The sequence below is a fragment of the Lactuca virosa genome, chromosome 9, assembly GCF_052849685.1.
Source record: "Lactuca virosa cultivar CGN04683 chromosome 9, Lactuca_virosa_CGN04683_v6, whole genome shotgun sequence".
In the NCBI taxonomy this organism is placed as follows: domain Eukaryota; kingdom Viridiplantae; phylum Streptophyta; class Magnoliopsida; order Asterales; family Asteraceae; genus Lactuca; species Lactuca virosa.
In genome coordinates, this window is record NC_136434.1 from 138,273,234 (window position 1) to 138,298,104 (window position 24,871).

At 34.6% G+C, this 24,871-nt stretch overlaps 2 protein-coding genes across 3 annotated transcripts; both read right to left on the bottom strand.

Annotated features, from left to right (window-relative positions):
* Window positions 1-15,487: 15,487 nt before the first annotated feature.
* Window positions 15,488-19,603, bottom strand: PHIP1 (phragmoplastin interacting protein 1). Of its 2 annotated transcripts, none has more exons than XM_079070384.1 (6): window positions 18,713-19,603; window positions 17,752-18,398; window positions 17,386-17,557; window positions 17,259-17,305; window positions 15,871-17,177; window positions 15,488-15,796 (listed from the first exon to the last, which is right to left on the bottom strand). In XM_079070384.1, the coding sequence occupies exons 2-5, from the start codon at window positions 18,237-18,239 to the stop codon at window positions 15,875-15,877; spliced, it is 2,010 nt and encodes a 669-aa protein (XP_078926510.1). In that variant the 5' UTR covers window positions 18,240-18,398; window positions 18,713-19,603; the 3' UTR covers window positions 15,488-15,796; window positions 15,871-15,874. The 2 variants fall into 2 exon arrangements, with proteins under 2 accessions (XP_078926510.1, XP_078926509.1); XM_079070383.1 differs by having other exon boundaries at window positions 17,752-18,404.
* A 1,965-nt stretch (window positions 19,604-21,568) lies between these two features.
* LOC145140787 (large ribosomal subunit protein uL23-like) lies at window positions 21,569-22,791 on the bottom strand. Its single transcript, XM_079074174.1, has 4 exons — window positions 22,720-22,791; window positions 22,560-22,607; window positions 21,855-22,218; window positions 21,569-21,753 (listed from the first exon to the last, which is right to left on the bottom strand). The coding sequence occupies exons 2-4, from the start codon at window positions 22,573-22,575 to the stop codon at window positions 21,669-21,671; spliced, it is 465 nt and encodes a 154-aa protein (XP_078930300.1). The 5' UTR covers window positions 22,576-22,607; window positions 22,720-22,791; the 3' UTR covers window positions 21,569-21,668.
* Between the last annotated feature and the right edge of the window lie 2,080 nt (window positions 22,792-24,871).

A 24,871-nucleotide genomic window follows, 5' to 3' on the forward strand; every position in this document is an offset into this window, starting at 1 on the left:
CCTCTAATATGGAGTCCATTAGCCCAATATTCAACTATCACACAATTGACAATTCTAGTCCCCTTTATTTAATTAATGTCTTTTAGCCACAAAATTAATTCTTATTGATTCTTGACTATTATTAATTAAACAATATCATTTCTCTTTTAATATATTATTCATATAATATATTAATAAATCATAATTAATCCTCTTTCTCCATAAATCATCCTATCAAGTTGCTTTGGTGAAGGCAACCCAAAAGGGCCATGCACAATCGGGTCAAGTACATACCAAAATAGTTATGGACTTAGACACTAATCAAACACTGTGAATACTAAGAAATAAGGATTCACGAGTTTGCTTGGCCTTGTAACAAACATCACAAGGAGGAAGGGAAGAATTATCAAAGTTAAGTGTATCTTTTAAAGAATTTAAAGATTGTTCAGCAGGATGACATAATCTACTATGCCATGTAAGTTTAGAAACACAACGCTTAACAAGATTACAAGAACTAATACTTAAGGGAAAAGCATCAAGATAATACAATCCCCCAGACTCTCTACCATTCTCCACAACCTTCTTTGATTGTAAACCCTGAATTTTGAAACAATTTTCATTAAAAACAACTTCACAATTTGTGTCCTTGCACAATTTGTGAACAGAAAGAAGATTTACATTAAAATCAGGAACATCAAAGACATCAAAAAGAGTTAGTTTTCAGAAAACTGCAAGTTTCCAATTTTTTCAATCTTAGCAGGAGAACCATTTGGGTGATTAACAAGAAGGTTCAGTTTAGAAACATCAACAGTGTCTTGCAGAAGAGATTCAGATGAAGTCATATGCTGATTTGTGTCACAACTAGCATTTTTGGCTAGGAAATTTTATCTATGTATGGTCAACTCTTGATGTATCTTGTAACTTTAAGATTGATGCTATACATGTTATTCATTTCAAAAACAACTATTCAAATCAAAACTCACTCGTGAAGTCCAAAACCTAATTCGACACATTTCATACACTCAACTTTGGGTTGTAACCCTAATTTTTCCCGGTTCAGACTCTTTTTGGACCAGGAATCATTTATTGGGCCTAATGGGCCAATAAACCCACAACCTATTTATTTTGGGTTAAGAATACACATTTGGTCCCTAATCGAACCCACATTCACTAAGTAATTGATTTTGGGCCACAAAACTCTTCATGGGCCTTAATGGGCCGTAAACACTATTGTGGACATCATTGGGCTGAAAACTCGTGTATGGGCCCAATGGGCCGAAAGCTTTCTAATTGGGCTATAAGATCTCGATTTTTATTCAAGCCCAAACATTTCTCTTCTCTTTTCCTCCTCTCATTATCGGAATATATATATATATATATATATATATATATATATATATATATATATATATAAGGGAAAAGATTGTGGGAATTAATATCTTAACACCTTAATATTACATGTTGAATATCCATGCACAATACACATCATACAACAAGGTATTCTCATGTCTCCATGCAACATCTTGTCCCTCTCTCTCTTCTCTTCTCACTCTCAGCCATAAGAGCCACCACCACCACCATCATTCTTCATTTCAAACTCAAGAATCTCTCATCCTTTCCTCTCAAACACAAGAAGATTTCATCCATTCTTCCAAATTTTCATGTGTGTTTGTGTGTGTGTTCAAGAACACCTCATCAAAGATCAACATTCTTGGTAAGCTACTTTCTAATCAAGCTGTTCAACTTCATTTTATGTTAAGTCCTTCACTCATTTACACTCCATTTCGTGATTCTTGCTTCTTAGAACACCCTAAGTCCGAAAAATCTCCTCAAGAAGCAAGCTAGGCTGAAATCTCCTTCAATCTTCTCACCAAAACTGATCCATCAACCAAAGTGAGTTCATACCTCCTTGTTTTCGGTTTTTACTATGTTTTAAGGGAGGATACAAGTTGCTTTGTGTTAGATCTATGTATTTATGCATGTATATGTGTGTTTTCATGTTATATGTTGTGATTATGTTATGAAGACATGCTAGATCTCTACTAAACTCGAAATATCTACCATACTTGATGATGTTTGTAAACTAAACCATCTTATGTGACTTACTATGAAGTGGAAAGGATTAAACATGCTAAAAATGTTTGAAAACTAACTAAAATCGTATAAAGGGCCATATTTGACAAAATAAACAAAAAGTGAGGTTCTTATGTTAACTCACGGTTTTGAGAGGACCAAAAGAGTCATTTTTAAATAAAAATGGATCTTTATGATAATCATGGTTTTAAAGGGGCCAAAAGTGTAAATTTTCACAAATGGGCTTCTATTTGGTCCTTCACGGTTTTAATAGGCTAAATATGTCAATTTTCACAAAAATGAGTCTTATTTAGCAACCTACGGTTTCATAGGCCTAAAAAGGAAATTATTGACTTTTTATGGACTAAATTGTGATTTTAAACAAACATGGGCCAAAAATGTAAATTTTCGACTTAATGCCAAGAATGTCATTTTTACAAAAAGTGGGCCTTTTATGTCATTTTGGTAAATAATTGGGCTAAAACAAACAATATAATAACAAACGGGCTAATTACGTCATTCTCACTTATATTGGGCCTTGTTTATACCCGTTTTCATGTTATTGGGCCTTTGTGGTCCAATTACATGCTTATTGGGCCTGATACATTCATTACATGTTTATTGGGCCTTAGTAACCCATCTACATGCTTATTGGACCTGATACTTTCACTACATGTTATTGGGCCTTAGTGACCCATTTACATGTTTGATAGGTCTTGTATACTCCTTACATGTTTATTGGGCCTTGTTAACCCATCTACATGTTTGACGGACCTTGTATACTCATTTCATGCTTATTGGGCCTCATTCATTCATGTACATACACATTGGGCGTTGTAACCTAGATACATGCACAGAAACTTTATTTAAAACATTAAATAATGTGTTACAATATTCGCGTAAACATAGTTAAGGCTCTTGTGAGACGTTCTTTCATTCGTACCTACCTAGTGTACAACCTTCAGTCCTGTAGTTATAACCAAAGTCTCCTGGAGGGAGAGAGAGAGTTTGTGTATAGATCTATACGGGGTTGACAACCCCACACCTGAGCTGTTCGCTACAGCTATACTAGGCCAGTCTAGGGTGACAAATGTCTTACCTTAAACAAGCGAAGCCTGAAAAACGTCATGACATGCAGATCAGTCATATCAATCATGGTTATAACGGCTCACATAGAAATTAACTCCACTGTAAAATTTACGGAATACATATACATTTCTACAGTTACAATTCCATACAAATACCATTTTACGATATTAGGGTTTTAAGACTACAACACTTTTACAAGCAGAAGATATCAGATTTTCTGGGAAACTTACATTATACATTACCTTCTACTTATAACTGAAAATGCAGGATGTTCCTTGAATACTCTCTTTACATATTTTTAAAACAGAAAACACACGTGCTTTAATACAAACTTGTCATACAAATATGCTTATGAACTCGCCAACATTATATATGTTGACCGTTTTCAAAATAACTTGTATTCTCAGGGAATCGTTAAGCAGGTTGGTCTTCAAGAACTCATGGATTTTGTTGCATTTTGTTATCATCATACACTTATATTTTGGGAATGTAATTTGTAATCCAACACACTGATATAAACAATGACGGTTGTATTATTGTATGTGTGATGATGATGTTGTCTTGATTCAATTATTTACACTGTGATGATATTACAAGATGAAGTCACCCGAACCCCCGGGCGTTTCCGCCGTTCCGGTTCGGGGGTGTGACAATTTGCACCTGAGTCAACAATCCACTTTTGATGATTAATAGTAGAGTTATAAGCATTAAAAAAGGAATAACTGCCATATTAGAATTGACAGAAGTATCCTCAAAAGCAGAGGATCTTTCATTAATAAGACTCAAGAGTTTATTATATTGTTCAATTGTGAAATAATAGGTTCCACCATTCCCAGAGACACTAGAAGTAACACCAGAAGAATAGGAACTACTAGAAGGAATAGAAGAAGAGCTAACAGAAAAACTTTTATTCTGATTTCTTTGATTATCACTGCTAAGCTCATTCCTAGGTTCAAAATAATTTGGATAACCAATCAATTTATAACACCTGCCAATAAGGTGTCCCTTAAGACCACATTTCTTACACTGTAAGTTCTGATTTCTTCCTCTACTAGAATTAGAACCTTGACCTTTTTTATCGATAAATCTACTGTTAAATGCAGATGATTGGGTTTTATACACACTAGAAATAGTAGTCAAAGCCCCATTCTTCTGATGAGATTCCTCTCTAGAAACAATTGAAAAAGCAGTTTTAACATTTGGAAGAGGATCCATTAGAAGGATATGACTCTTTACTTGATTAAAGGAGTCATCAAGACCACTTAAAAACTGCATTAGCTTCATAAGTTTTGAATGATCATTATACTTAGTAGCAGCTTCACAAGTACACTCAGCAAGATTAGTAGAACCATCAAATTCTTTCCAAAGAGTATCAAGTTTGTTAAAGTATTCAGATAGAGAAGATCTATCTTGTTTAAGTGAATTAATTCGTTGATGTATATTAAAAATAGCAGATCCATCAGCCTTGTTATAGGTTTCAAAAAGCTCATTCCATATGTCTACAGCAAACTCAGAGTATGCATGTCCAGAATAAATTGACTCAGACAAAGACCCAAGAATCTGTTGGGAAGAGTAGGGTTTTTAGTGGAGATCTGGATACCGACTTGGATCGTGATATCACTTTCCGAACTGATATTTCTACCCTATGTATGGGTTACAAGAAATTCAGCCTAGGATAATCCAATTGGACACTTACGATTCTAGGCACAGAAATCGTAAGCCAAAACGCTAGAGGATTCTGTGAAAGTATGATGAAAACGAGAGCTTAAGATCGTCCCCCTCCTCTTAAGAGGAAGAACTGTTTATATACTAAACGAGATTAGGATTTCATTAGGGTTGGGCCGTCATTAGTTGCTTTGGAAGCAAGTAATGTTAATCCGGATTCAAAGAGGATTTAGGGTTATCAAAACTAACGAGCTTCGTTAGTTTTTACCTTAATCACCCTCAAGGATAATCCTAGCGGGACCCCAGCCAGGGGCTCTGCCCCTTGGACCCCGTTGGTGGCGCTACCCCTAGACCCCGCCAAAGGGGTGCTGCCCCTTTGGAAACCCCAGACCCGGGGGCGCTGCCCCCGGACCCCCGACTAGTCGTCCAACCGGCTTCTAATTCGATCTTATACATGCGTGCACTCTGCACAACCCCCGTACATATAATAGAGTACAAATTATGAAGCCCCTTAGCTCACATGTTAGTTCCAGTTACTGAAAATGACATGGTGAGACTAAAATCACCAACAATCCTCCCCCATTTTAGTGTAACCCTTGAACAAACATAACCTTTATCAAACAAACCAAACTAGTACATAATGAAAATATCGAAACGATTGAATTTCCACTTAGTATCATACATTTGCAAATACTCGAGAATCAGGGTGTTCTAAGAATTGAACCCATCAACCCATTTGAATACCAGAAAGTAAAATACATACTGGTTTATTGAATTTCTAGCAAATTACAACTTGACACTATTATAAAGCCGTGTGTCCCAATCCTCTCATGATCGTATCAAGGTCAAGTCCACAACCTCTTGAAATGCGGCTACACTTCACAATCACGTAGGTAACTCCTTTCCATGTATTTGCACATACATTTATCAAAGGAATTATTAAGAAGTTACACTTCAACCTGGCTAACATGCAGAACCGAACACATACCTGGGATGAATACTTCATGTGTTCCAATCTATAAGTATGAGCTTTCCACATTGAATTCAACTCCTAACATTATATTAGGATGGAATTGGGTGTCTCATCATTATAGAATGAAATGGACTTTAATCCCATCCCGATTACAGACTTGTTCACTAAGTCTCTTGTCAGACCTTTAGTCAAGTGATCTGCCAAATTTTGTTGCGATTTCACAAACTCAACCGAAATCACACCATTCATGATTAGTTCTCTAATCATACTATGTCTAACACCTAAGTGTCTAGACTTGCCATTATAAACCTGGCTATATGCCTTAGCCAAAGCGGTTGCACTATCACAAAGGACAGAAATAGGTGCTATCAGTTTAGACCACAAAGGAATCTCATAGACTAAATTCCTTAGCCACTCTGCTTCTTTACCAGCAGCTGCTAACGCAACAAACTCAAATTCCATTGTCGAGTTAGTAATGCAAGATTGCTTCTTGGAAGCCCAAGAAATGGCACCTCCCCCAAGCAAGAATACCCAACCAGAAGTTGAGGAATGGTCCTCCATGTTGGTTATCCAACTTGCATCTGAATGACCTTCTAAAACCGAAGGACTCTCCAAGTAACTCAAACCATAATTCATGGTTCCCTTGAGATACTTAAACACTCTATTCACTGCTTGCCAATGTTGAGCACTAGGATTACTAGTGTACCTGCTCAACTTACCCACAGCAAAAGCAATATCAGGTCTGGTACTTGTCATGGCATACATCAAGCTACCAATAGCCTTAGAATATTCCAATTGTGAAATAGGAACACCACTATTTGGCATTAATTTCAAACTTGGGTCCATAGGAGTACTCACAGGAGAACAATCGGTAAAACTAAATCGCTTGAGAATTTTCTCAATATAATGACTTTGAGTCATTACCAAACCTTTGTTCATCCTTTTAATTCTTATTCCAAGAATTACATCAGCCTCTCCTAAATCTTTCATAGAAAATTTAGATGATAACAATTTCTTTGTTTCATCCACTTGATTTTGGTCGGTACCAAACATCAACATGTCATCTACATATAAGCAAATGATCACCCCAGCTTTAGTAGCATCATCAAATCTACTATAGACACATTTGTCACATTGGTTTGTTTTGAAACCAGAGGACAAAATAACTTCATCAAATTTCCGATTCCATTGTTTAGGAGCTTGTTTCAGCCCATACAAAGATTTGACAAGTTTACAAACCATATGCTCTTTACCGGGCATAATAAAACCTTCAGGTTGTTTCATGTAAACTTCCTCGTTAAGATCACCATTTAAAAAGGCTGTTTTCACATCCATTTGATGAATAACCAGATTGTGGATACTTGCCAAAGTAATCAACAATCTAATAGTAGCAATACGTGCAACCGGAGCATACGTATCAAAGTAGTCAATACCGGGTTTTTGTCTAAAACCTTGAATGACTAACCGGGCTTTGAATTTGTCAATAGTCCCATTAACATTCATTTTCTTTTTGAAAATCCATTTGCAACCAAGTGGTTTAGAACCTGGAGGCAAATCAGACAACACCCATGTGTTGTTCTCAAGAATTGATGACATTTCATCATCAATTACTTCCTTCCAAAAAGCACTATCATGAGACTCTATGGCCTCTTGATAAGTCTTAGGATCATCTTCAATACTATAGCAATAAGAGTATTCAAGATTAATTTCATCCCTTGAACCTTCCACCAAATACAGTTGGAAGTCAGATCCGAAATTTTTCGCAATATTGCCTCTTTTGCTTTTACGAAGCTCTTGTGGTTCTTGCACATTACCACCATCTTGACTTTCTGAATTTTGCTCTTTAAGAGCACCAAAAGTAAGATCCTTAGGCCTTTGAATCGATGAAAACTGCATCTCATCAAAAATTGCATCTCGTGATTCGATAACAGTGTTAACCAAAACCGAATCATTAGGTTCTATTACATAAAACCTATATGTCTTGGAATGTTCAGAATATCCAATGAATATACAATCAATTCCACGTTCTCCCAATTTCTTCTTTTTGGGCTCGGTGAGTTTTACAACTGCCCGACATCCCCAAACCCGAAAATAACTCAAATTCGGCTTTTTCTTGAACCAAAGTTCATATGGGACTGTTTTGTTCTTTTTATTTGGAACCCTATTTAATAAATAGTAGGCTGTTAACATGGCCTCTCCCCAGAATCCTTCACTCAATCCCAAGTAAGACAACATCGAGTTTACCATTTCCTTTAAAACTCGATTTTTGCGTTCAGCAATACCATTCTGTTGGGGCGTGTAAGGTGTCGTGGTCTCATGAATGATACCCACTGATTGGAAGTATATGGGATCCATATATTCACCTCCCCTATCAGTCCTGAGACATTTAACCGGAATGCCCAATTGCAATTCCACCTCGGTTTTGTATATTTTGAATTTATCTAAGGCTTCATCCTTAGAATGCAACAAATACACATAGCAAAACCAAGTGCAGTCATCAATAAAAGTGACCACATACTTTTTATTTCCCAAAGAAGGAGTGCAGTGGAAATCACACAGGTCACTGTGTAGAAGTTCCAAAACAGCTGAATTTCTAGTGACACTAGGAATGGGCTGTTTTGTTACTTTTGTAAGCATGCATGTTTTACATTTATCAGATGTCATATCAAAGGCTGGAATTAATCCATCTTTTGACATCTCATGCATCCTTATAAAGTTGACATGACCTAATCTTACATGCCAAAGCATAGATTTATCAACATTAGAAGCAGAAGATACAAATGCAGAATTTTGAACAGGTAATAACTTGTCAACAATATTTAAACGAAACATTCTATTATTTAAATATCCAAAGCCAATAAACATTCCACCCTTAGACAAAACAAACTTATTGCGAATCTTGGGAACAAACAAAACATCAAATAACCTAATTGTCTTTCCAGAAGTAAATTCAAGACACACGACACCTAAACCACAAATAGGAATAAAAGAATCGTCTCCCATCTTCAGCACCGACCCATCATCAAGCGGAGTTAATGTTTCAAACATCCGTTTATCCTTGCATACATGGTTCGTTGCTCCGGAGTCGATCCACCAAGCAACATCATCATCCTGCACATCGACTGATTCAGAGATAAATGAAACATAATAAACATAATTCTGATTAGAATTATCAAAGTTAGTCAAAAACTGACCTCCTTTAACTTGGGCCGAAGACCCGTTCACTTTCCCATTGGCTCCACTGTTTCCAGCACCATTGTTGCCCAAATTCACACGACAATCACGCTTGCAATTCCCAACTTGATTGCACCTCCAACAAACCAGATCCTTTCTCTTTTGTTGGAGTTGTTTGGGACATGTTCCTGCTTACGTTTGTCATGTCCTTTGTGGTTCTGGTTCCTTGGTTTGTTTTCAACCATATGAACCAATGACAGTTCCTCCTTTTGATGTTTCAAGTTATGTATGAAATCTTTCCAGGACGGAGGCAGTTTGTCAATGATAGTGGACACAACAATGGATTCATCCATATTCATACGGTGCAGCTTAAACTGACTGTATATGCCAAGGAGTTCATTGTATTGTTCAGTGACAGGCCTTGAATCTTCCATTTTATAATTATTAAAGTCACTAACCAGAAACTTCTTGCTAGAAGCATCCTCAGTAATGTATTTCAGTTCAAGGGTGTCCCACAACTCCTTGGCACACAAGGCTTCACTATGGATATCAAATAATGCATCAGACATATCGTTCAGAATGTGACCTTTGCAGATGTAGTCATCATTGTCCCACTTCTGTCTCTTTCTTGTCTCTTCAGCCGTCTTAACAACACCTTCTACAGGCTCTGCTGGTCTTGGAGTAGTCAGCACGTATGCTGCTTTCAGAGTAGTCAACATGAAGTGCATCTTCTTCTTCCAATGCCTGAAGTCGACGCCTTCAAACTTCTCCAGCTTGGCAAACTTAGTGGTCATCTCGCGAATTGAGTCACCCATCTCCAGAAACAGGAAATATCAGTTCGAATGTTGGGAAGAGTAGGGTTTTTAGTGGAGATCTGGATATCGACTTGGATCGTGATATCACTTTCTAAACTGATATTTCTACCCTATGACTGGGTTACAAGAAATTCAGCCTAGGATAATCCAAGTGGACACTTACGATTCTAGGCACAGAAATCGTAAGCCAAAATGCTAGAGGATTCTGTGAAAGTATGATGAAAACGAGAGCTTAATATCGTCCCCCTCCTCTGAAGAGGAAGAACTGTTTATATACTAAACGAGATTAGGGTTTCATTAGGGTTGGGTCGTCATTAGTTGCTTTGGAAGCAAGTAATGTTAATCCGGATTCAAAGAGGATTTAGGGTTATCAAAACTAACGAGTTTCGTTAGTTTTACCTTAATCACCCTCAAGGATAATCCTAGCAGGACCCCAGCCAGGGGCTCTACCCCTTGGACCCTGCTAGGGGCGCTGCCCCTAGACCCCGCCAAAGGGGCGCTGCCCCCGAACCCCCGACTAGTCGTCGAACCGGATTCTAATTCAATCCTATACATGCGTGCATTCCGCACAACCCCCGTACATATAATAGAGTACAAATTATGAAGCCCCTTAGCTCACATGTTAGTTCCAGTTACTTAAAATGACATGGTGACACTAAAATCACCAACAGAATCCAAGAACACACTACAACATTAGCACGTTCCCATTTTAAGGATTTGAGTTCATCAGTAGAGTCCTTTTTTACAGTCCCTTCTACAAACCCTAGCTTATTTCTAGCCTTAAGACTTCTTATCATAGAGCTATGCCATACACGAAAATTATCGGTCCCAGTCAATTTAAAACTCACAATTATAGTTACAGTATTATCAGATGAATGTATATACAGAGGATCATCGTAGTTCACAGGATCAACCTTAGAACCACTACCAGACTCAAGAGGAGAATCATAGTATTCACAAAAAATTGACCAAATATAAACCACACAAAAATCAAGAAAGCAATACAGACCACTATGATCCTTAAGCGTCCAGATGGTCACCACGGTATGTTGGGGCCCAAGACAAGAATCACAGAGTCAAAATAATCACATAGAATATAGAACAACAAAAAACAATAACTGGTGTACTCAAGACAACCAGGATCTCCCACATCTACAGCTAGAACTAGAATAGAAGGGAACAAGAAACGCTCACAGAGCTATAAGCTGATCAGTTGAAACGAATCGAGTCCTATTACTCCGTTCTCTTTTAAAAAGTTAACGGTGATGAAATCCGTTAACAAGAGTTATTTCAGAGAACAGCATTAATCGATCGAAGAACAGCGAAGATTTGATTCGTCAATCAAGGATCTCCACTTGACGATAACGATTGTCACTCAAGGATCTCCTCTTGAAGACAAACCTACAAGATCACAAAAAACTCGCAGTACCAGGATCTTAAAAGAAAAACAATAACTAGAAGATGATCCAGATCAAATAGAAGAACCCTAGATGTTCACGATAAGCTGAGATTTCAACAGAAAATCCAGTACGAACCCATCTATGAAGATCTACAAGGATCTATGCAAGAAAATAGAGGAAAACAGAAAGTACCTTTACGAAGTTGATCATCAGCCACAAATCGAAGCCCTAAAGCTCTGATACCATGTGAAAAAACATAGAAACATATATTCCCAACATCATCATCTATTATATCAATTAAGGACAAATAGACAGATGGTTTTCAGATACTTACAAGAGAAACCTCACTACATAAACCCTAATCTACTCTCTCAATGAAAACTCAGCCTAATCTACAATGATTAAGAACAACTAAAGAACTTATAAGAGTATACAAACCCTAAACACTTTTCACAAAGAGAGAGAATAAGAAAATGATCTAGAAAAATATCTGGTGATAATGAATCGATCAACACTGCAGGTCAACATTGATAGGTGCATTTTATGCACCTATTTTGCATGTTTATTTCCGTCCTTTCATAGCATTATACTTCATAATTCTTGCATTTAGTTGATTATTTGGGTCATTGCATATTTCATCAAGAATGTCTGGTACTTCACTATTTTTGATTTATTTTGCAGGCATTATGGAGCGCGGAGCTTGGATGCATGGATCTTGGATGCTTGGAGCTTTGGAGCATGAAGAGAATATGAACTGGTCATTCCATGGCAGAAAACATGAAGACATAACCCGACTCATGGTTGCATTGTCATCATAGCAAAGGACTACGTTGGAAATGTGGTTCTTGTCACACTGACACGGGTCATGTTTGTCCTTTATCATCTCATATTTGAGCAACATGACTCGTGGTGAAGCTAGACTGAAGATGGAGCCAACACTGAAGACTTATTTGATTTTTAGCAAAAAGCATGGGCCATGCCAAAAACACATGGTCGAGACAAATGGCCATGCCAAAAACACATGTGCAAAAGGCATGGCCATGCCAAAAACGCATGGCCTTATGGCATGCACGTGAACATTAATTAAAACTGGAGAAGACGTCATTTTTTTGGGAACGGACGGTTTCTGGAGCAACTTGGGGCGATTTTGGGAGAATTCTTGGAGCTTTTGAGAAGACCTAATCATTGCAAAAACTTTTGATTTCATTTTTTGTAAGCATTAAACATTCCAATTCCATCTTTATTCTTGTTTGATTTGTTCTTAGCCATGTGTGGCTAAGAAACCCTAGTTTCTAGTTCTTGTTCAAAACATGTTGATTGCTTGACTTGAAGCATGTGATTTGACGTTTGATTTGTGATTCTATTTTAGTGATTATGTTCTTGTTTAAACTAGAATCCTTAAATTTGATTTGTGTTTGATTGGCCACTTTCATGAATTGAATTTTTATGTAGTTAATTTACTTTTAGGGCACCTAATTGTTCTACAAAGTTCATGATTGGTAACAAAAAATAGGTTTTCTTTTTGTAGAACATTTATACATGTTTTCACATTTCCGAGCGTATGAGAAGAAATGAACATTGTTGGGAAGCTTGTACAAAACTTAATGCAGATTTTCAATACAATCTAAGAGCGTGTTTAGGTTGAATTAGTAAAGCTAGGTCTAGTCAAAGAGCGTGTTTTGGTTTAGATAATTTGGCAAGCGAGAGGTATTAGAGCGTGTTAATATCTTTCAGTATCAACTTAGAATAGCAATCACCAATTACATCAAGTCATAATCAGGTTAAATGACAACATTGAGAACTAGAACTGGAAGCACTTTTACAACTTGTTTACAAATCTATTTCGTTTTCTGCATGTTTCAAAGTTGATTGTTATTTTCATTATTTGACTTTTGCAAACAAATCCCCCTTTGTGACCAAAGTACCTTGCGCAAAGAGGTATAGACTTTTATCCCGTGTCTCTGTGGTTCGACCCTGCTTGCCTTGTACTACTTTTTAGTGCATTAAAGTAGTGTATTTGGAGTCTGTTGTACCCCTATTATTTGTTGGGTTTGACACGCCTAACAAACATATATACTCCGGGTAAACGGATCTTACAACTTGCATGTTAACCCGTCTGATCAACACCAATATGCACTTTAGTCCACAGCTTCAACCAATTTACACAATCAACCCAAAAGTCACAAATACATATCAGAATAATCTAGACATTTTCCACATAACACCCTGCACAATTCCTGAAATGACAAGTTTGTAATATTCATAATATTTAACACTTGTTGTATATACCTCTTTAAACAAAGACTTCATTCTCTCAAGTTTTTTGAAATTCACTCCAACCTCGACATTAGTAAACTCGATACAAACCTATGTCCCCTAATATAAGATTTGCAGATATAGGAGTGTTTTAATTGTGAATTTATGTAATTTTAATTTGGATGGTCTTTTCTTGAATTAATTGTTTCTGCAATGTTGGATTGTGTGTATAAAAAATATAATCGCTAAACAAAGTTCGTTTGAGTTTGACTAACTCGAAACTATCTATAAAAATCGATTGATTGTGAAATGTATATTGTCATCCTAAGCTTGTTTAGGTTGGTGTTATTAAAGTTCATTGTTTTTTGTTGCAGGTTAGATCCTCTCTACTTCTTGTAGGCCTAAACTACACATATCCCTTATGATCCTAAAGTTCCTGACCTTTTCCATAAACCTTATGATCTTGAAGTTCCTGAGTATTGTCATGGACCTTCCTATTTTTCCTTTGGACCTGGTTCTAGTCTTAATGATAATATATTGGCTAATCATTCCTCATCGTGTTTATGTTCGGCTTCTTGATGTTTTTAATTTTGAATTAAGGTTGAAGGTGTTCTCTTCCTTAAAAAACATTTGCTCAAGATGCATAATTTTTGTTGGTAAAACTATAGACAATTTAGTATAGCGTCTCTTTTTTAGAGACAGATTAATCCTAATCTTTGGTTTTAACTCCAAGCAAATTATATATAATATTTGCAAAACCACATTAAGTTTCTTAGTGTCTGAAGATGCATAATTTATTCCCCGAGTAATGGATAATAAAGTTACCGAAACAGAGACAAATCATTATCTGACAACTCAACAAAAACAAAAAAATAATTCAAAAATCGAAACACTGCAAACAAATGTTGATGATCAGAATGCGTAATCAAAACTTGAAAATCATTATCTGACAACTTATCGTCTAAGTTACTCATTGACACTCCAGTATAGCTTCGATAACAGTTCCTTGTACATGACCAAATTCAAGTCTTGTACGTGATTAACACCACCACAAGCCGTGATCTTCTGAATGTGTTTCTCTTGTCTCCCTCTTGGAGAGGTTATATGCTTCAATAGTTCAAGAAGGATTAGGTTATTTAGGGGATTAAAGATCAATCGACATGTATGTTAAAAGGGTTTTAATTTTTAGGTACAATAAAGTCAATATATTTTTTTTTAATTATAATGATTTTAAAATATAATTATAAAATGTTAAAAATTATTTTAAAAAATTAGGCAAATACGATATTTTGATAGTTAAGAAGGGTAAATATGATATAGATTTTAGGTCGGATAAATATGATTATTTGATACTTAACGATGACATATACAAAATTCACCCTTTTTAAAATGGGGACTAATGTTCTATCAATGTTGAAGGAGCAAAATCTATAAAATATATATACACTAAATACTAGGTTGGCAATTCTCAACACGACACAAAACTGACACGCAAGTGAACTGGTATGAGTTGATTTTAAATGGTTTTGTGTTATTTTTAGGTTGAGCCATGTAATCCGTATATCATAGTGTATTCTCGGGTTTCGACCCAGGATACAGTTAACCGATTCGTTTAAGGTGTGTATATTTGATGCCAAAATTGAAGCTACTTTCCGAACACAGACTTCTTATAATCCAAGTACTCATCGAAAATCAATAGTAACCTACAAATATATCAATGAATTAATAGACTGTTCAATATTAATAGTGTGTTTATTTATATATATTAAACATAATAAAAAACAAACCGGAAATACAACTTAAATGAATGGATGAAACAAATTAGTAAATTACTATGATATTAAACATAATCAAATCATTTTACGTTATTTGTCATTTCAGAATATTAATATTACAATTATCTAAATGTACTATATAATATTAATATAATATAATAGTAATTGAATTAATAGGAACAGAAAAGTCGATAGACTAAAATTAGCCTATATCTCCCTCATGTTAGGTCAAAACGTCACATTCTTTATGTTCCTCATTTACAATCTGGAAACCATAAAAAGTTCGGATGAAAAAGCACAAAAATGTAAATTTGTTTCCATTTGGTTTCGTTTATGACAAGAACCCATTTGTTTATAAGCAAGAATCATCAAGGCTTCTTACACGACCACATGACACCAAATACATAACCAAACAAATCTACCAGTCCAATTGTACAACAAATAAATTAAACATAATGACAAGAAAAAAAAAATTGTTTCCTTTTACTTATAATTATGAAAAATGTAGTAGCATATAAGTTCATGCCAATATGCCCAACTTCACTTCTATCAAAATTTCTATTCCTTGGTAGCCACAAAAGATTGTCATGAAAAAACCTGAAAAAGCATCAGTCATAATATTAACGTATTTATTTGTAATAACGATGGGTAAATAGGTAATTTCAACATACTTGATTAAGTTGAAGTATCAGCTTCTTTTTTGTTTGGACACAAGGAAGAAAGATGACCCTTTTCACCACACTCATAGCAAGTCCTCCTCCTTATCTTACCATTCACCACGTCAGCCACTGTAGTTTTTACAGCTTCAACTTCCACGTCATCAGGTTCCTTCCTCACATTCGCCACGTCAGCAGCTTGTTTCTTTGGGCATAAAGATGACAAATGACCCCTTTCACCACATTCATAACATGTCCTCCTCCTTAGCTTACCTTCACTCACCACATTATCAACAACTTCTTTACCAACAGCCACCTCAGCTTTCTCAACCTCCATGTCATCAGCCACATCAGCAACTACTTTCTTTGGACATAAAGATGACAAATGCCCTCTTTCACCACATTCATAGCATGTTCTCCTCCTTAGCTTTCCATCACTAACAGGTTGAATCATTTTCTCATCAACAACCTCTTTGACATCAAAACCTTCCCTGCCCGAGTTTGCCACATCAGCATCTTGCTTTTTCGGGCAGGCTGACGAGAGATGTCCCCTTTCACCACATTCATAACAGGTTCTTCTCTTTAGCTTACTATCAGAAACATCATTATCCACAACCACCACAGAACCAAAAGATTCCCTGCCCGAGTTTGCCACGTCAGCAACCTGTCTTTTCGGGCAGGCTAATGACAGGTGTCCCCTTTCACCACATTCATAACATGTTCTCCACTTTAAAGCAGCATCACGAACAAACTCAATCACTTTATCATCAACCTTTTGGCTATCCACAGAAGCAAAAGTTTCCCTGCCCGATTTTGCCACGTCAGCAGCTTGCTTTTTCGGGCAGGATGAAGAAAGATGACCCTTTTCACCACACTCATAGCAAGTTTGCCTCTTTACCTTTCGGGCAGCATCATCAGTAACATCAGAATGGGTCAACTTACCATTGACTTCATTTTTACCAAAAGTGGGGTCCGGATTTGAACTAGGGTTTACTGATTTTGGTGGAACTGCACATCTGATTCTCACAGGTCTTCCAAAAAGAGGTTTTTGATCCAGTTTCAATGCCATTGTCAAAGAAAGACTATCTGAAAAGTCAACATGAGCAAAACCTTTGAATTCCCCTGTTTCTTTATCTTTTCCAAGTCGAATAGAAGATATACTGCAATCTGAGAAGAATTTCTTTAATTCATCTTCTGTCATATCCCATGACAGATTTCCTGCATAGATCCTGTTGTAGCCTTCCAACATTGCAGGGGCAAAGTCGGAAACTTTTTTATCTCTGGTTGCCTTGTATGGTTGAACCTTTAGAGATAGTCCACCCCTGTAACAAGAAATAAGTTTCTGTTAACATTTTATAAATAATTAGTAAATAACTAAATATCAGTGTATAAGTGTTGCTCACATATCAGATCCATCAAGTGCTAATGCTCTCTTTGATGCAGCTTCAGTCTGTGATAAAAGATTACAAGTAAATATATGGATACAAATAAATATATGTAAAAATCAATGCTTTTTTTTTATGTTCATACCCGAAAACTTATCATTGCAATCCCATTGAACTTGCCAGTTTCGGGAAATTTTAGACAATCTATTTCAGTAATGCTTCCACAACCTTCAAAAAAACTACGAATATCATCCACTGTTGAGTAGTATGGAATGCCTCCGACATAAATCTTTGTAGAAATACTTGCATCTTCTTTACTGCATTAACATGTAGCATGATAAGTCAATTAATATGGCTTACCTTTCATCTTCTTTTATGTAATTTTCACTAGCTCGATTATTAAAGGAACTATCAGCAGATTCTAGAGACCTTATGAGCGATTAGAAGAGGGCTAGAAGATTGAATTGAATGAAATTTGTAAACACGCTCACAACATATGAGTTAGTTATACCTGGTATGTATTTGAATTGGCTCTGCAACAGCTTGTTCTTGTTCTTGTTTTTGTTCTTCACTTACAGCATTTGCTTTTTGCAGACCTGATTCTTCCTTCACGACCACCTTCTTTTTCTTATTCTTTTTCTTCTTGTTCTTCTTTTTACTATTTTTATTCTCGCTCAAATCTTTCGCCTCATTTTCTTCCTTCGCCTCAACTCCATCTTTTTCTCTCTTCCTCTTCTTATTTGTCTTCAATCCGTTACCACCCTCTTCACTTTCTTTCTTTTCATCATCATTTTCATGATTTGATGGTACTGTAACTCTGCGTTTTTCCCGTTTGGATAGTTTAGGTTTTTGGGTTACCAAATTCAGGAGAGATTTGAATGACTGAGGGGTTTGCGAGTCGTTGAGATTGGATTGGTTTGCTTGAGACTCTGATTTGGCTAAGGCTTCGGTGAGTTGGGCTCGTAGCTTTTCCTTTAGCTTCTTGTTTGATAGAACCATTGTGTAAAATCTTGAGAAACGATGGAGGCAAATCGGCAATGGAAAGAGAGGCGACGGGGTATGGAAACCGGAAAAACCCCCAAAACCCTTTTTTGGGGAAAGCTTTCATGTGCACTTCAGTTTAGACCCTCAACTTTCTTGTAACTGCAAAACAAGTACCTGAAACTAATAGTTAAATATAAAGTAAATTACACGAATCGTCCCTCGTCTAGGTGTCAAAATGCACGTTCAGTCCCTATTTTCAAAAATTAACTCGGACCGTCCCTTGTTTGTTTTAAACTTGCACGTTTCATCCCTCATTAGTTTAAATTTACACGCTTCATCCCTCATTAGTTTAAATTTACATGCTTCATCCTTTAACAGACATACAATGACTATATTGCCCTTATGAATTTATTTTTTTATTTATTTTAATATTTTTATTATTATTTAAAATTAAAAAAAAAAAAAAAAAAAAGAATATGGCCACCCACTAAGATTTTAATCCATTTCGTTGCATCTCTACCACGGTTGACCATCCGCCTCCTGTGTCTACCTTCTCTCAAACGCGCTTATGCCCTCCTTCTCCGATGACTCTCACCTCCGGCGACCGTCTACCTTAATTCCGCCACCACCTGATCGTTTTCACATAAAACGCAGATCGATTTGAGAAAATCAAATCAAAACACATTGATTTCAAACTGAAGCAGGTCGATTCAAAACCAAGAAAATTAACCACCATCGAAAACTAGATCCACTCAAAATCAACCACTGGAAAGCAAGATCTACATGAGAGTTTAAGTGATAAGAGGGGGCGAGAGAGAGAGAGAGAGAGAGATAGAGAGAGGGAAAGCAAGTTCAGATTCAAAATCGGCATCTTGTTTCTCTAACAGCCAAAACAAGAACTGATAAGAAGATTGAGAGAAGATGAGTGTGCTAGATGAATTTTCCGACCAACGATGGCGGTGGGACATACAGATCGACGGAGTGATGCATTTCTCTGACACTACTACCCAAAAGTGTTAAGAGAGACGATGTTCATTGTACAGATCGACGAAGTGCAGATCCACAGAGATACAACCAATTTAGGGTTTGATGGGATGATCTTCAGTCTTTTCCATATGACTTTTCCAACCACCACCCTCGATTGAATGATTCTGGCGTTTCTGGTGGTGCCCTCGATTGAATCGTTGTTGGAGATGGTGCAGATTGCTACGCTCGATTGAATGGCTATTGGAAATGATGATTTAATGTGAAAGATGGAAGGCAACGATGAGTGTGGTGTTGTTGATGATTCCGATGGTTCTGGTTTCCAGGGAACGTAACAGCAAAACGGGAAGGGGGAGGGGAAGGGGAAGAAGAGAGGGGTGGGTTGTGGTGTGGTTGGTGGTGGGGGTATTTATTTATTTATTTATTTTTAATCAAAAAAATGATAAATAAATAAAATAAAATAATATATATATATATATATATATATATATATATTAAGGGCAAAATAGTCATTTTATGTCTTCAGGGACGGTCCAAGTGAAAAAATTATAATATAAGGACGATCTGAGTTAATTTTTAAAAATAAGGATTGAACGTGCATTTTGCACCTAGACGAGAGACGATTCGTGTAATTTACTCTTAAAAATAAGGTTATCATTTATTTTTTAGAATTTTTTAAAGTTGTCAAATAACTTAGAGTTTATATATTAAAAATGTAGTCAACACATTTTTTCCATTTGAGAACTTGTTATCCCAAGTTGAATATGACACTCATCTTTAAAAAAGTAACAAACTCATGTTTTAAAAGACTACTCAACTCATGTTTTATGTATGAGTATCTAGTTGAATAGAACACTTCTCGTTCAAATTTTATACTTTTGACTCAAATTTTCAAATTTTATTACATATTTAGTCCCAATTTAAATTTGGTTATAAACATGTCCCTGTATGAGTATCCAGTTGAATAGAACACTTCTCTTTCAAATTTAATATTTTTGACTCAAATTTTTAAATTTTATTACAAATTTAGTCCCAATTTAAATTTGGTTATAAATATGTCCCAATTTTAGTTTTTTTGTACAAATTTATTTTCCTACAACTTTTTTATTATGGTTTATAAGATATTTTTTCTAATGTTTTTTTTTAAAAAAAAAACTTTTATAATATTATCTTAATTTTTCTTTCAACTTTTCCAATGTCTTATGTACATTAGATTTGATGAAATAAAAAATATGATTCAAAATCATTTTTTCATCAAATCCAAGTGTTGCATAATTAAGAAAAATTTTGGTTTTGCTAATATGTATGAGAAAATATAAAAGTTGGAAAAAAAGTTAAGAAAATATTATAAAATAATTTTTTTTTAAAGTTTGGAAAAAATGTAAGAAAACTAAATCTTATAAAACATTATAAAAAGTATTAAAAACTTTATAGAAAATAAATTTGTAAAAAGAAAAAAACTAAATTTGGGACGAATTCATACCAAAATTTTAAATTTCTAATTAAATTTGTAATAAAATTTAAAATTTAGACCAAACATATAAAATTTAAAAGATGGTTGGCCTAACCGTACAAAAAACATAAGTTTGCTATCAACATCCAGATTAAAGGGCGTCCGTCAACCCCAAGTGAGAAGATGTGTTAGGGATGACCTATGTTCAAAGTGAGAAAAAAATAATAATAATAATAAATTGGATTTGATTCGAAAGAACTTATAACCCTAAGGCTAACCTTGTAAAAATATTATTTTGAATTTTTATTTTGTTTATTCCTTGTATCGAAATCATTGGTTACACCAGTGGTGCAAATTCATTGCAAAGAATAATTGGATGTGGTAATGGATCATCATCGTTTAGTAAACCGTTCACCATTGTGAAATTCAATAGAAGATATCGTTCACAATGATGCAAAGCACACAACTCGATTACCTTTTCCAATTCTTCATCCCATGATGTAGATTCATTTTGCGTGTTTACTAAATTGTTTATCCAATTTCATCGAAAAGCTTTACCTTGTATTTAATTATGAATTGTGTTCTCACTCATGGTCAAATGTTGAGTTATCAACATACAATTTTTATAGAATTTTCACTCATTGTCAATTGTAAGAGTTACAAGTACAAAATGAATAAAAATATTAATTATAAAAAAAAAGATGGTAAACTTACCAAGATCGCATCCAATATTTAATAAGAAAATCTTGTAAATTTATGATTAATAACTATAATACGTAACTAAAAAGTAAATGTACTACAAAATGAGTAATTTGTTTGTTTTTTTAACAAGAAATACACTTTAAAACCCAATGAACCAAAATAGCAAATAAAAATAAAAACAATATCAGAAAGAACCAACAACAGGTAACAAACTATTAAAAATCCTCCATTAGCAAATGTGAATCCATAAAAGTTTAAAAATTCGAAATACTAACAAAACTCAACACTTTCAACACAAACTAAACTTAGATGATGCCAATCTTGTTAGCGACATCCAAGGCATCATAGTCAGGAGTTAACCTCACATAGGCTTTCTTAGTTCCATCAGGTCTGCAGCATTACATAAATAAAAATTAATCAATTTTAATCCACAATAATAATGATTAATATAAACAACTGATTGTAAGAGAAAGTGATAGTGATGAAGTTACCTGATCAAGGTATTGACTTTCTTGGTCTGAATGTCATACATTTTCTTCACAGCAGCTTTGATCTTCTTCTTGTCAGCACGAATGTCAACAATGAAAACCAGAGTGTTGTTGTCCTCAATCTTCTTCATAGCAGACTCAGTAGTCAATGGATACTTGAGAATCTGATAATGGTCCAATTTGTTTCTTGGTGGGGCACTGATTCTTGGATATTTAGGGTTCCTATCTGTCTTCAAAGTTCGTGGACGATGGAATGTAACTTTTGTTCTGATCTTCTTAGCTTTCTTTTTGAAGGTTGAACCTGTTTTCACAGCCTTCGCTGTCTTCAAAGCCTGAGCTTTAGCATCGCCTTTCTTCGTAGTATCAGCTGAAACAAAAAAATTAAAAAAGTTTGTATTAATTCAATAGCAACATAAGATTCCCTTGATTTTTGTTATAGTTTTGATTCAAACTTCATTCTGTCAAGCCTAATGACAATCAAAGCAATGGAGGAATGCAATCTGGAGCTGATAGAAGAAGTGAAGAACAATAGAACTAGTAATACCATTTGTGATTGTCACAATTTATTGATTGTATACTCTTGCGATGTTTGAAAACAGTAGAATATGAACATCGATATTCATATAATCGGAAACAACGGGTATACAGAAGAACATTGTTCCAACATCGAATTGAGTGATAAGCTGTGAGTTTGAGAAAAATGCAAACCTTTAGCAGGAGACATCGCTAAACCAAGCTAGTGCAAAGATTGATCAGCTGAAAATCAAATAAAGAAGCAAATTAGAGATAAAATAAAAAATTGAAAAATCAAAGAAATTGCTTAACAAGATCACATATGAAAATAAGCAAAAACAGAGTGAAAACATACCTAAACGATGGAAATGGGGGAGAGCTGGGGCTGCTGCAATCTAGGGTTTATCTTATACGAGTAATACGACATTACATTGCCATTATATCATGAATTGGGCCGGGCCAGCTGGGCTGTTTCATTTACGATAAATCTGGACTTGATCGAAGAACAAAATAAACAAATTTTGTGATAAGTTATAACTTAGTAACCAATTCTTAAATTTTGTTATTTAACAAGTTAAACTAGATATGAATGTGTATGCGTTGCATAATAAAATAATAACAAAAAACTTTATAAATAATTATATTGTAAAAAGTAACTAATTTATTGTCATTAAGTGTATCAAACAATTATTTTTATATTAAATAAAAAATTGGTATAAATTATTTTTATTATTTTCAAGTATTTTATTAAAAAGACATGCTATAAAGTTGAAAATTAAAAATTTTATACCATAAAGTTGAAAATTAAAAATTTTAAAGCAATTGTAATAACATAATGTATTAATGTTATTAACAAAATTAAATACAAATTAACAGTATTCAAGATAAGATAAGTATTTATATCAAAATACATTATCTAATATTCTTAACTCGTGGGTTAAAAGTGGGTTAAAAGTGAATTACATCATGTATAATTTTCGGTTTAATATTATTTTTACTTATCGTTATAGTTAAATGATATAAATGTTACTACTTTTAATCGTTTTTGTTTTTCATCATGATGGTTTCTAAGATAATGTAAGCTGTAAATTTATATGGTTTTTAGTTATATGTAATTTTGATTTAATGTTTATTCAATTATTTGTGTTGTTATTTAAGTTTTTTTTTTTTTTTTTAAAAAAAACTATCCGATTTAGTCTAAAGTAATAGTCTTTGGACATTTTATTAGTTTCTTTGACATTTTATACCATTTTTAAATTAGCAAATTAAGTATGTTGTGTTGAAAATTTAAAAATTAGTATCACAATTAAAATAATAAAGAGTTTTATTTTTTTTTTTACGAATAAATCAAATTGCAATGTTTCAAGGAGGATGCACCCTTGCAGGGTCCAAGGGATCGCACCTTGATAAAATCAACATCAACATTTAATGTTAATTGATCCTACCGTGGTAATCAGAAGAATTCAAAAAGCTATCAAACCCTAGTTTTTGGTTTCATATCAATGCATTGATTTGAGCTTGTTCCTTGAGAGATTATCCTTATAATGTGGATTTTATATAATCATGCATAGGGTCGAACTATCATATTTCATAAAGTGATCACACGATCCTTCAAGGTGATCCGACATTTCATCGATTTCAGAAAAGTTCTTCTCCTCCTAAACCCTAATGTATACAATGAAAAAAGAATAATTTTAATATAAAGAAATAGAATATTTGTCTAAATAATAATTAATAACCTGACTCAAAAAAGAAAATACCATTATTTCACCTTAAATTCCATAAATAATCTTACTTATTGCAACTCTCATGAACCAGAGAGTACGATGCAGAATAATTTAAAAAATGTGACCACCTTCAATAGCTTTCCTTATATCAAGAAAGATCACGATGTTTTCATCTCTCCTCATACCTGCAATAACAAATTCTAATGTTTGATCAACAAATTTTGTCAAATCAGTCATGATATTTAGCCACACTGCATGCACCTCATGATTGAAATAGGGTAAAATGCAAGAAATACATCATCATGAAAGATAACTTTAAAAAATGACGGGAAATCAAAATTCCTTCACACTTAACTACAAAAATTATCATGTTGTTGATGATGAGAGAGGTAATTGTCTAATTAGATTTTTCCGTATTTAAAATACGAATCCAGTTGTTTATATAGCCTTAGATTGATGTTTCCTGACATAAATCTTAAAACTGATAAGCACCTCCACAACGGAAAAAGTTTGTAAGCAACAAAGATAAACATAAATGACTAAATGTATACACAATCTAAACTATATTCCCTTCGAGTGCATTATCCCAATTTTTTTAGTATATGTACTGACAAAATTCCTTCTACATTTAACTTCAGTAGGCTTTGTTGAAATTCAGAGAATGTAATGTGCAAGATGAAACTAATTAAGGGGACTTTTTTTTCATTAAAGTATTTTACGTATGAAGCTTGAAACCAACCCCTAAAATTTGAACAAAAATCTATTTCGATTGTTTCAAAA

What these genes read in the sequence shown, in the direction of transcription:
- LOC145140787 (XM_079074174.1), bottom strand. An exon ending in AAAGTCAATACCTTGATCAG is followed by an intron (nt 21,754 to 21,854) that starts GTAACTTCATCA and finishes GTAATGCTGCAG; the next exon opens with ACCTGATGGAACTAAGAAAG.
- PHIP1 (XM_079070384.1), bottom strand. Translation starts at nt 18,239, where the DNA reads ATGGTTCTATCAAACAAGAAGCTAAAGGAAAAGCTACGAGCCCAACTC. An exon ending in CCAATTCAAATACATACCAG is followed by an intron (nt 17,558 to 17,751) that starts GTATAACTAACT and finishes ATGTTAATGCAG; the next exon opens with TAAAGAAGATGCAAGTATTT. An exon ending in TTGCAATGATAAGTTTTCGG is followed by an intron (nt 17,306 to 17,385) that starts GTATGAACATAA and finishes CTTTTATCACAG; the next exon opens with ACTGAAGCTGCATCAAAGAG.